This window comes from Excalfactoria chinensis, chromosome 12 (genome assembly GCF_039878825.1).
Source record: "Excalfactoria chinensis isolate bCotChi1 chromosome 12, bCotChi1.hap2, whole genome shotgun sequence".
Classification (NCBI taxonomy): Eukaryota; Metazoa; Chordata; class Aves; order Galliformes; family Phasianidae; genus Excalfactoria; species Excalfactoria chinensis.
Genome location: NC_092836.1, coordinates 12,209,702 through 12,223,015, shown reverse-complemented (window position 1 = coordinate 12,223,015; position 13,314 = coordinate 12,209,702). Strand labels below are relative to the sequence as shown.

General features: G+C 34.2%; 1 protein-coding gene across 4 annotated transcripts in view; it reads left to right on the top strand.

The window, feature by feature from the left end:
* The window catches only part of CACNA2D3 (calcium voltage-gated channel auxiliary subunit alpha2delta 3), a 346,053-nt gene that overhangs the window by 298,643 nt on the left and 34,096 nt on the right, over positions 1-13,314 (top strand). For all 4 annotated transcript variants that reach the window (XM_072347140.1, XM_072347142.1, XM_072347143.1 and 1 more), the window contains 3 exons: positions 5,696-5,757; positions 6,644-6,688; positions 11,125-11,187. In XM_072347140.1, the coding sequence (XP_072203241.1) occupies positions 5,696-5,757; positions 6,644-6,688; positions 11,125-11,187 (170 nt within the window). The remainder of the gene's footprint in view (positions 1-5,695; positions 5,758-6,643; positions 6,689-11,124; positions 11,188-13,314) is intronic.

Here is a 13,314-nt window from a genome sequence, read left to right as displayed (position 1 = left end):
CTAATTTTTGGATGTTTTTCTGAACTCTGAGTCTCTTGAGGTTCATTAACTGAAAACTTGAAACCACAGCTTGTTGGCTGAGATGTGAAAGAAATACTGGCTAAGCCACACTAACTATTAAGACTAGGGATTCCGCTGTTGAGAAATAAAACTACTCTATGCACTCTTCTTAATGCACTCTTCTTAATCTTTTCTTTTTCTTTTTCCTTTTCTTTTTCCTTTTTTTTTTTTTCCTTTTTCTTTTCCTCTTTCTCTCTTCCTCTTTCTCTTCGCTCTTCTTTTTCTTTTTATGTTATTTTTTCCCTTTCCACTTTTCTTTACCTAATGCAATGAAACAGGTGTCAGTAGGTGTCAGATATATTCTAAAAATCACAGTAAAGGATTCTCTAGGCACCAGACAGGGCTTAACCATGCTCTACTTCACTCTCTTTAAATTGTACACTTTAAACCACTTTTATACTATCAATGTTCTCCTTGTACTTCTTGGGAACAAGGTATATATATTTCCAGCAAAATGCACTTAATATAATTTTGCATGCCAAGTGGTTACCTCCCTCCAGGAATATGAAAGATTTTTTTTTTCCTGGAAAAATTACAAACACATTCCCAAGTAGCTCCCTTGAGCTGTACTCTGGGTGCACTGAGTTTATCATGGGGTAAAATACTAGATTTTTTGTGGGGATCCTTTGTTACAGTGTTGGCAGCACATTTACTGTCTTGTAAAGTTTGAAATATGGCATAACTATCTGAATGATAATTTACAGATAACCTGTTTTCCTCCAAGATCCCCAGTGAAGCCTTCTGAAAAGGCAAATGACTTTCAGTCAACAGTGTCTATATTTTTTTCTGTTTCCACTCAATTTATATCCTTTCTCTGTTTCCTCTTGCTCCTGTTCCTACTTCATTAGTCCTCCAGAAGGAAGATATGTGTCGGGGAGTCAAAGGGAGTCTGGTTTGTGATGATGTTCACAGACTGCCCTCCGCAGTTCTGTTTTTCAGGGGTTGGCTGCAAACCAAGCCCTTCAGCTTTCCCCCGTGGTTTTAGTTTGCATGAACTTCGGCCTCCCAGCAATCATCATCCTGCTCCCCTTTCAGCTTGGCCTCACATCAAGTTCCCAGTATCTCCTCCCTTTCTGCTTTAGCTTGGCCTCCAGGAAATACCAGTTGCCACTGCCTTTTCTGTATCTTGGGAGTTTCCATCCAGACATCTACTTCCCCACTAATTCTAAACATGCTCTGGGAGAAAATAGTAGGTTTAAGATCTGTGAGTAAAGAGGGAGAGCTTCAACTTTCCATTCTCCATTTAAGAAGAATGCATATGTTACATCTTAGTATACCTGATGGAGTATTCTATGCTTTAGCTAAGACCTTATGATATGTTATGAAAACTGTTTTGTCTCTTATAACAAAGCTCTGACACCGATAAATACTTACATGGTGCTTAGAAATTTATGTACGTGTGTGCAGTCTTCCCACTTATCAGAAGCTAAGAAGATAAAGGTAAAATACCCATAATAACACTGTGGTTTTTTTCTGAACATTGGTCAAAGTCCAAAAAAAAAAATAATCTGATTTTGAGTTTTTTTCTATTTCATGTTGTATCTTGGTTAATAAAATACTTGTATTTTGGAAAGTCAGTTGGCAAGTTTTAATAAGGCACTGCCTCAAATTTTGGTGCAAAAGTACTTGCGCATCTCCATGGATTTTGAATGAATGTAATATTAAAAATTTTTTAAAATAATTTTAAAATGTTATTAGGATAGCTTAAGATTAATGAAATATGCAGTAGTAGATACAAGTGATAAGTCTATTGTTCTTTGCTGTTTTGCTTGTCCAAGAATTTTTGTTTTGAGCCAACACAGAAATTGACAGCCTCTTTTCAGCTATGAAATGTTTTTTCTTGTCATTTTTCAGTTGTGGGGAAAAAAACCATAGTATTTATCAGTGGAAAATGACTGCAGTACAGTATGAAAACTTCCAAACAAAATTTGAGAAATGTCTCCATATTATTGTTTCTTGGCTTCTTTGCAGCTGGTATACTTTTGCCAAGCATTTTTAAGCAAAGGTTTGTATTTTCTTTGAATTTCTTTTGCAGTATAGGCTTGTCAGACACATATACTTTTTAAACGCTAAAAGTTTGTTAGAGTGGTTATGTTTCCATAATTTGGATGTGAGATACTTCAGTTAATCTCTAACAGAGGTGCTTTTTGGCAGTTATGCTGTTTATTGCTCAATATTTTACCATGGAGTGTAATATTCTGCCTCTTAAGCCTTGGATAAGCTAAAATTGAAGATTTTGAACTGAATCAAAGAGTTAGAGTGTAGACAAAAGAAATGCAATCACTTTTTCTGTAAGTAGTTAAATCTGTTCTGGAATACTTCACATTTACTTATTAGGTATTTTAGTAGATACTAAGAGATAATAGAAGTAGTCAGAAAGAAAGAAATCTTAAGGAGTCTCAGCTTAATACACAAAGGAGATACAGGTAAAGAAAAATAATCCTGCTACAAGTCTGTCTTTGAGGCTTATTATTTTGCAGGCAAATTAAGCCTCCCTTAAGATAATTCCATCAGAAATAGGATGTCCAATTTTCTTTACAGTGTTGAGCACCTTTTATGTATGATAAATTACCTTAGGCTAGGTATACTCTACTTTCTGTGGAAATAGGGAATAGATACTTTAAAATATTTCTTTAATCTTGCTAATCTTCTGCTTTTGTATAATGTTAAGTTCTCTGGATATTCTACACAATGGAAACCCTTTTGCATTTTACTGTTTTTTCCTTCAATCTGTATTTTGTTTATTTCTCCCAGGTTTATAGGGAGTTTCATCTCATGCTAGAAATAAATCAGTCTGCTCTGTTTTCCTTTCTCGTTTTAAGTAGGAGTTGGGCTTTTTTACATAAAGCATAAGAGCTCTTATAATTCTCTACACAGAACACGACTAATTTATTGCGGGAGGATTTCCTTATCATTCTGTCTGTTTGCTTAACCATGGAGATTTTGAGATGAATACAAGCAATTCTGATCTATTCAAATAATTTATTTGTTTTCTTATATTTTTTGCTTGATACTAAACAGGCCTGAGTTCTGTAGAAGTTGAGCCCTTCCCAATAACTTTATCCTTACAGCATCCCACAATAAATAAATAAATAAATAAATAAATAAATAAATATTAAAAAAAAATAAAAATTATTACTTTCATCCTTGGAATAAATGCATAGGGAAATGGGTTATTTAACAATTATGGGTCCAAGAAATTAACTCAGTAGTTCTTAAACATCTTATTTCATAGAGTATGTGCTACAGAATACCAATTACCGTATTAAACAGAGGAAAGAAATGTTGAAGAGTTCATGTCTGCTACCCATGCACAGCATTAAAGCTGTTCATTGACGTTGCCTACATAAATTTGATAGTATGATTGACATAATTAATTGGATTTTCAGAATTTGTCTGAAATGATACATTTAGTGTTACAGAAAATGACAGGTATGTGAAGAAAGGGCCTTAATAACATTTTTCATGAAGTGAAAAAATAAAACAGAGGTGAGATGAAAATCTCACAGGAAGATGCCTCTGTTCAAAGCAAACGCCATTGCTGTCTTCACTGTACAGTGTATATGTGAGATGTGTTTTCTCCTCCAATCTTGAAACATAGATACAAATCTTTTAGCTCTTCATTAAAACAAAGCAAAACAAAAACACAATTATAAGGATTGTAAATCTATCACATGGGAAATACGTATTTTGTTGTGTGTTATACCTGAAAAGTTGCTACTGTGACTGAATGAACTTGAACAGAACAGACAAAAGTTTAAGTTTTGAAGTCTACCTCATTCAGTAGTATTGCACCTGAGAGATAAATGATAGAGCTCCTCTAGAAGTTTGGTAGAGAAATAAACTGAATCATTCTTGAAAAAGGAAGGAAAGCAGTACCTGGTAAAGTCTGGTCCCCTACTTTCTACAATAACTACATTAGTCTTGAAATTACAGGCATTTGCTTGAAAGAGAGTAAGTTTAGTATTCAGCCCTGGTCTTTTATATCCCATCAGATTTTCCATAAGTATCAAAATTCACAGAGCTAATTCCATGAAAACAAAGCTGTAGCTGCCTGTGTCCTCTCGCTCTCATGAAGAGGGATGCTCTACATTTCATGGAAATTAGTCCCAGGATTTCAGTTGTCTTCATGCTACAGCATTCCATTATGCAACTGATTAAAATATTCACATGGAATGTTTTACAGATGAGCTTTCTTGTAAATATCTTGTTTCTTTTCAGAATGTGTCTCATGTGTGGTATGAAATTTATACTGGTCACTGGAAGACCTTTGGTACACGTTTGTTTTCTTCTTATTTAAGAGTCTAGACTACATAGTTAGCTTTTCTCTTCAAAATTTTAGTCTTTGTTCTGAGAATCGTAAAATAGCTCAGATTGGGAGGATTCTCCTGAGATCATCTAGAACAAACTTCATAAAGTTACATATATATGCAATTTAATTACATGAGAACAGGTATTTTAATGATTTCTTTACCAGTTTGAGGCATAGACTGCTATAGGTAAGTTTTGGCCTTGATTTTGTATAATGTCTACTTGTGTATCTGTTGATCATGCATTTTGTTCAATGATTTGAACAGAAATGTTCACGTGTGTAAAACAAGGCAAAGACTGTGCTTGATGAAATCTAGGAAATATGAGCTGGTATAAGTGTTTACATTAACTCATAGATGCTGAAATGGATGACTACAAATGTAACGTGAGATTGAAATTTCAAATAGTGGTATAGCAGATATTTCTGTGTTTGAAATTTCTTTGTGGAAACTTCCTGAGAAATATGCATTTCCTCCATTTCAGAAAAAAAGAATGAGATGTGCAGATCACCTGCATACTAGGAGTGAACCTAAAGGCAAAAAACAGATGTAGAAAACATGTGTTACATGGCTGTCAGACAGCATCTCCTCATTGACTGTAAAATAAATTACTAGACAATAAAATGCAGTTGGAGAGAGTTTCCTCTGGATTTCATTCTAAAGAAGAGGTGGATTTCTGTCCTTACTCTCTTAAGCAAAAATGTCAATGAGATATCGATAGTAAAAAACTATTTATAACCTGCTATGTACATACCTTTTCCTGCCTGCTAATACAAAAGAAAAATACGTTCATGACATCAGTGTGTTTATATTTGCAAAAAACCATTACCAATGATAAAAAGGTAAATATGTTTTTAGATGATTCTTACTGTGGAACCAACAGAAAGACTGAGAAAATGAAATTTTGTTCATTTCCCATACAGGATCACTTGAAATATTAACCAACCTTCTCCCGTGTTTCAGCACATAGAGCATAGAGTGTATTCCTACAGCTGTTATACTATAATCAGTACAATATGAATCTGAGATAGGTTTGAACATGAATATATTCAGCTTGTGCTTCTCTTGAATAATATGGAGATGCCTGTAATTTCAGTGTTTTCCTTGTGTATTTGTCACGTTGTATTAGTAATATTTTCACGTTTAACCAAACTACAAATAATTTGAAATATAATTATGTGCTCTCCTATTTAATCACTAGTGTCTTTTTATTATGGGACTTTCTTTCCCTATTTATTATAGGAATAGTTCCACTTTTGATTTATCTCAAATGATAATTTTGAAGCAATTATATAACACACTGTCTTTATTTATGTATTTCCCAGCTGTAGGTATCCAAATGAAACTTGAATTTTTCCAGCGGAAGTTTTGGACAGCAAGCAGACAGGTATGTTTTACGTGGAAATTTTTCTTGTCACTGAATCCACAGCGTCTTTCTAACCACATAGTTGATCCTCAATTACTTTGTCACAAAATTGCTGTAAACAAGCAATTTATTTGAAATGTACCTCACATAAGTTGTTAGTTCTTCTGATATACCTTCCAGTTAATTGTTAGATGAAAATGATATTCAGTGTGCTTGATTCTATATTTATGGAAGCATAGAAAAAAGTTGTTATGTATAAGGAAATGCTTTGTTGATCTGACACGTGTTAATTTTCTCCTTTGGATAAAAGGAAAACAGCAGACCAAGTTGTTACACCTATTCATTTTCAGTAATAGCAGAATTGCGCCTTCTTGCAAAACTAGTACCTTTCTTCTGACATCTGGTTACTTGCAGCATCACCTGAATCAATCACCTAAATGGCGTGACTGAATCATGCTTCACATCTATAGTACTTGATAAAATATTGCTAACATGTTTAGGATGTAGCATGTGCATTCACTGAAGAGAGTAAATGTATACAATCATACACTTCCTGAGGATTCCAGAGAACAACTCCTAAAATGCATATCAAACCCCAGCACCACCCCCCTCATTAAAAAATCTTGTATTCTTCTTGATGAACAATTTCCAAGCTTCTAACAAAAAGGAGATGATGATGTTTAAAACACTTGAAAGTGATACGGTGTGAGTACAGACAGGAGCAGAAAAGATTGGTGAACAGATGTAACACTTTTCTTCTCTTGCTTTTTGAACAACTGCTGCCCTTTGATAAAAATATAATCAATTTCAACATCATTACAATTGCACTCACCTCGAATCTGAAACTGTCATTTTTCATAATCATCAAGCTGAAATTGAAAATATTTATTTTTGATATTACCTCTAGTGTGCTTCTCTTGATGGCAGATGTGCAATAAGTTGTGATGATGAAGTAAGTATTTAACAGATCTTTGTTTTCCATTTATGTTTCTATTGCAGTAGAACATGAAGTTGATTATAATGTACAGTGAGAGGTTCAGACTAAATTAATCTCTTATGCAATTAGGAACTGCCTTCTAAATATTATGTAATCTATGTAGTGAAACTCATAACTCCTTATGAACATCCTTTTATTTATGAGATTGACAGCAGTATCTCACATATGCATTGCAATAGATTTTGCTCATGAATCCAGTTTTGGAAGTCACATGAAGATGCTCGAACATATTTTTATCTTCTTTATTGTTCACCTGATATAGAAGCTAATCTCCAATATTCAAGCTTGTATAAAACATAAATTTTGAGTTGAGCCAATGCAGAACTGATAAATAGCACTTCAGAAATAGGAAAGAAGTAGTCTGAATCAATACTTCTTAATTAATATGTCAAAGTGGCTTTTTAATTAATGTTTATTTTGGTAGATGAAAATATTATATTAGTTATTTTATGCATTAGATTTTTGCAAAGCATATGATATCCGACTATATGATCTTTTGATTGAGCAACTTATCATAAGTCAAGGAATGAAAAAGAGGCTAACAAAGCAAAAGCTGTATTTACATGTGTGGAGGAATTAGATGCATGAGATCATAGAAATTCAGGGTTGTATTTTTGTTATTGTATCATATATAGCTCTTATTGGAATTTTGGAAGAAAACATAAACATTTATTGATGACGTGTCTGTGTGATCTCCAATCTAAGCAGTGGTGGGAGGAGACCAGGATCACCAGATAACTGTGCTAGAACAAAATACATTTATTTAGGCATGAGGAAGCCTTAATTCATATGGCTAGAAATAAAAACTGCAGGTTGTATTTGTGTAACTCAGAAGCCCTACGCTGAGAAATGATGATTCTAGTAATTAAAGAACCATGACAAATAATCAGATGAATGAGATCCTCCTCTTATACAGTATCCTAAAGAACAATTGCAAAACATATGTAAAAAATGTCTGCCTCTGTAATTTTTGCTGATGTAATATTTTTTACAATCTTTTTTTAATGTAGAACGATATATATATCACAACCTTTAAGTGTAACTGTTGGAAAACAGAAATAGCAAGAAATAATTGGAAAAGCTTACAATTAGCCAAAACACAGAAGTATGATGATCACACCATCTTTGGCATGAAACAGACCTTAGTCCATTTGTACTACATAATGGTACATAGTTTCTTGTGTAAAACATTCTCTCAGCAACATGTTTATCTGCTTTGTCAAAACAAGAACTTAAGGATATTATCATGCCTGGAGAAGTACTTTTAATACATCGTAGCAAAGAACCAAGTATACAGTCATAAAGATTCCAATATTCTAAAAATAATCCACTTCTTTCTTTTTATTCCTTTGTCTAGTTAGTAAAAATAGGCATATGGGCATATGCTTTGCTGAGTAGTCTTGCAGAACTTCCTTTGGTATTGCATTTATATGCAAAGTAAGCACAGTCCGTTTAAAAGCTATTCAGCTATTTTCACTTGACACCAGCAGGAGCTACATAAGCACAGGGAGAAATTCCGTAATAGTGTGAACCTGGGTAACATAGATGTTGCAAGATTTTTATTTTATTTCATTTCATTTTTGTAATGACTCAGTCAAAAATTATACATATTCTTTAATATTTTAAAGCTACCTTATCTCAACAGTAAGAAAATCTCTGCTGAGCAATTTCTATACAAGTTAAAGCATTTAAAAGCATTAAGAAATGAAATTAATAGAAGTAGATAAGCACAATATTCACACAGAATGAGCTGATGAGTCCTTGTGATAATGTTGGTTCTAAATACAGTAGCATTGCAGATTTGCAATTCCTCAGAATTACATATTTTTTTCCTATTCTTTTGCAGCTTTGAATTTGCCCTATTTTTTTTCTCTCTCTCTCTTTTTTTTTTTTCTTTTTTCTTTTTTCTTGTTTTCCAAGTGCCTCACATTTTATTTTAGTTTTTTGCTTTCTTTCTTTTTCATATTTGGTTTCTTAACCCATTTAACATTCCATTACTGTTATACATTGGAGCTGTGACAAATACATAGAGGACTTGAACTTGATCAAAGTTACTGTGCTCCAAATGTGTTCTCAGACCTCAGTCAACATTCTTGGTGTGTTTATTCTGGACTTCATGCCTGCTGTATTTTACAAGCTCAGGGACTCTCTACCTATGGAACATTCCCTTGAAATCTCAAGTTCACTGAACTTGAACCTTTGGGCAAACCTGTGCATAGTTCACTTCCAACACCTGTGAGCCATTGTGAATTAAACCTTTTTCATACAGCTCTAGTCTATGCAAATGCTATTATCCTATGCATTAATTTTGAATTTGACATTTTCTGTTTGAGATTTGCTGATATAGTGGACAAGTAAATGCACCCTACTGTGCTTTATCAGTGCTAAATTTCATTTGAAAATGATTCTTTAATGCAGTACCGAATAGCAAAAGTTATTTATCTTGCTGGTGGGTAGATGAATGACTGGCCTAAATTTCTGTTTCTGAAATGGATAGAATTAGAAACCCTATTATCTTCACACAGCAAAATGCAAATTCTTCCAACTGCCCATATGAAATATTAATCCTACTTTGTTAATATAATTTTAAATTTTGAAAAATACCAATTACATCACTATGGTGTAGAGATTCGATACATGATTATTCATTCTTTTGTCAGAACAGTGGTTTTCCAACTGGATATTTTCCATGAGCTAAGAAATGATGAACCCTCTTCTCTCTTGTCCTGTGTAACTACTCTTCACTATTTTCTATGCTGTGAAGAAATACTATTTCTAATACCCTGTCTTTTAATATTTCATGCAGGAGAACTGCAAATATGTATCCTTGAAAGAGGTCTTTGTTGACTTAGCTCCTCTCCTATAAAGTTTGTGGGAGGTTTCTGGTTTACTTAGGGGAGAGAAGTGTTCTGGAGTTTCAGTCTACTTCTGAAATTCCACTCTTCATATACCACTGAGGTTAAGTAGCTGCCTCTTCTGAATGCATTAGCTCTACTCAGATCTTTGCCAGCATCATCAACTTTTCACGTTACATTTGCCAATTTTTGGTTTTCTGGCAGATCAAAGGTTGGAAATTAGTTGTTTCAAACTTCCTTTTTGACAGGTTTTCTGCCACTGGGGTGGTTTGCAGCTTAGGTTTCCCTATTAGAACACATATCCTACATCTGCATTAGGGAATGACATTCTTTTCAAACTTTTGCCTGCTTAGAGTTTCTTTTTTTAAGGGAAAAAACAAAAACTAAAAACAACCAAAACTTAAATACAGGCCAACATTTCTGCAAATCCCTCCTCTTCTGAGGTTTCACAGAACAGAAATAATACATGGACAGAGTGAGAATCAGACTCACCCAGTAGTCTTGAAAAATCAAACTGCACAAATGCTGCTGTAGGATCACCCACACTTTCCTTTCAAAAGAAGTTTTGCTGCATGCACAGCGTATAGCAGAAGGCACATTTCATCATCTTTCTGTTCAGCCTCTTCACAGCAGGGAAGGTTTTGAATTAAGAGCAAAGCCGTGATGATTTCTGTATTGGAAGCCATAGAAACATTAGCTGATTTAGACCAATGATAGAAATGTGTTATAAATTTAACACTGAGGTAGGTTTTTGGCAGTGATGAGGAGAAACTGAGTTATATGATGGTTTGAGTTGTACCTTATGCTTAAACTCTGAAGCAAAATAATTAAAACTTTGCCTGTAGCAAATAATTCACTTGAGTTAAAATAGAGCATGAATGTATAGAGGGAAGCACTGATTTCAGTTTATCTTGCTTTATACAAGTTATAAGTCTGACCTACGAAAAGCTAACAGTCTTACCTCTGGATCCAGTTCCCAATTAAAAACACAATTTGAAAAGCTTTAGGAGACCTGTGGGGCCTCTTATGCAGAAGTTTCTGCTTCCCTCCCCCACTGACCAAATTAAAAAATATTACCTGGTCCCCTGTTAGTCCTCCAGGCAGACACTGTGTTTTCATTAATACATCATTAGGGTAATGACATTGTGCTGATGTTTTTCTCCCAGCACAGGATAAGCCATCAGGAGTAGCAGCTCTGTGGCTTTGCAACTTTGTTACAAGGAAATACTTTTAAGAATAAATTAAAACAAACAAACAAACAAAAAAACACTGACCCTGTTCTTTTAATATTTGCTTACAATTTATCTTTTATCCTCTCTTTCTATATACACCTTTTTGTTTTGCATGAATTATCTGCTTGAAAGTCTAAATCAGATAACATCCCATTAGTGGAGTCTACTCTTAGAAGTTAGGTAAGCCATCAGAAAAAAATGGAAACTATTCATTTAGAAGTCATTTGGAAGTAAACGAAATAATGAAGTTCCGACTGCATCCAAAAACCAAAGTTAGAACTGTGTGTTGATATTACTTTTTCAGGCAATCAACTGTTACCTAATAGACAACAATGGATTTATCCTAGTGTCTGAAGACTATGGGCAGGTAAGAATGATTTTTATTCAGCCCTCTCATGTAGCACATTTATATAATTGTTATTCTTAAATAGGTCATGATTTTAAAATGTTAAATAACTAGTAACATAACATTGAAAGCTTCTATCAATAAAATGTGAGCTCTACTTGACAGAAGCTCACTTTCTATCTCCCACTGGTGTAGGTTCTGCTATTAAACTCCTAAACCTTCCCTCAGAGGACTTTTTTTGCTGCAAAAGTTTTCTGTAAGACCTTTTTACCCCCAAAAGAAAGAGTCACTGTGGAATTTTGCCACCAGTAAAGAGTGAGAAGTGAGTGAGGAGGCTGGGGATGTAGAACTCTTATAATCAAACTTCAGATAATGAAATGATATGCATCTGCTTGTTGAATTTACTCTCTGAGTACATCACAATTACTGGTGGATTGAAACGAAGCACAACAATACGTAGGACAAGGATCATGATTAATAGAGACCATTTAAAACATTGATTCACTCTGCTTCTTGGCAAATGACTAAAGAAAATGTGTAGTAGTTCAATTCTGTGAACTTTATGAAGAACCTACCACTTATTCTCATTAACTTTGCCTGGAAATTATGTCAGAGTTATCTGAAGTTGAATTTCTTTTATGTGTTGGTACTGTGAATAGGAATTACACATACTCTTACTTAGCCCTTAGGTGAATTAAATTTGTTGTGACGAGATTGGTTGCTGAGAAACTTAGCGATCATAAAGAGCTCTGGGTGACTTAGAAGAGTGACTTGAGAGGAGAGCTACAAAAAAAATGAACCTCTTAGTGGATGCTGAAAAAGAAGCCAAACTGAGCATTTTGCTTTTAGACTAAAAACATGAAATACAGCAACCTTAAATCTAACACTTCTGAAAGTAAAAAGATACAGATGTTTTTTTTTTTTAGCTCTGAAGTAGCTGGATAACCTTTCCTCACTGTCCCTCTGTACCTTTTTTGATTTTGGTTGACGCTTTGAAAATTGTGCTAGCAAGCGGTAAACAAGTGAAGCAAACTTTTTCTGAAACTGTTGTCCTTCCTGTACTATACCTAGAGCATTAACTGCTCAATAGATAATGTGCTGTGCTTTGAAGTAGTCATTCTTCACAATATGCTGTCTTACATGCAAAACCATGGACTGAAATTTAATATTTTGTTTTACTTTATTACGTACATTGCCTTATCCTTTTGGAATGTCAAGCATGTTGTGAATATAATTCTAAGATGGACCCATAAAATTATACGAACCAAAAGTATGATGTTATTTAAATATGTTATCTTTGAAACAGTGTGTTTTTGTTGTTTTTTTTTTTTTTTTTTTTTTTTTTTCCTCTATCAAGTATGTATCTTTTACTCACTTGAGCCTAAGAGTAACTCTCATTGTAGAATAATCCTGCTGCACTGAAAATTTTTTGTATGGTTATTCTCCCCACTGTGTGCGAATGTGTGTACAATTCTGTATGGTATTTTTGTAGCTCATTTGCTACCTGGTAGTTGGCTACAAGCAATAAATATGATTAGGAAGACATTTTTCATTTGGTAGGTCACTTGATACTAGCTGTTAGAAATTTCCTTGGAGAACCTATTACGGACAGTGCTGGACAAAAATTAGGCTAGACATGTGTAATGACTTAGATTTCAAGTTGCTACTGGTAAAGCATTGAAAATATATGTGAGTCTAAAAGCCAAACTAGCATATCTGTTTTCTGGGCAAGAAGGAAAGTATTTGAAAATCATACATTGCTGACAGAATGTCAGAAAACAGGTGATAAAATTTTTTGAGAAACCTACTGGCAGGATTTATTGAACCTTGTTCCTATGTCACTGCCTCCTGATGTACATATACAGGGAGAAAACCTTCCTACCGTGTCATGGCATAAGGTGCTAATTCCTGTTCTCCTATATCCAGCACTGGTAGCTCCTTCAAAATATTTAGTTGCTTAACTGCGGTTAAACTCAACATGAGTTAGGACAGCTGCAAGCCAGAGACGGTCAGTTTGTTGACATAACACTGCAGTAATAGTATGACGATTACAGTATATAGTTTTTACTCACACATATTTATATATAAATATGTATACACTCTTTCTTTGTTGGGGAAGGAAGGAATAGGGAAGTGGGATGATGCCTA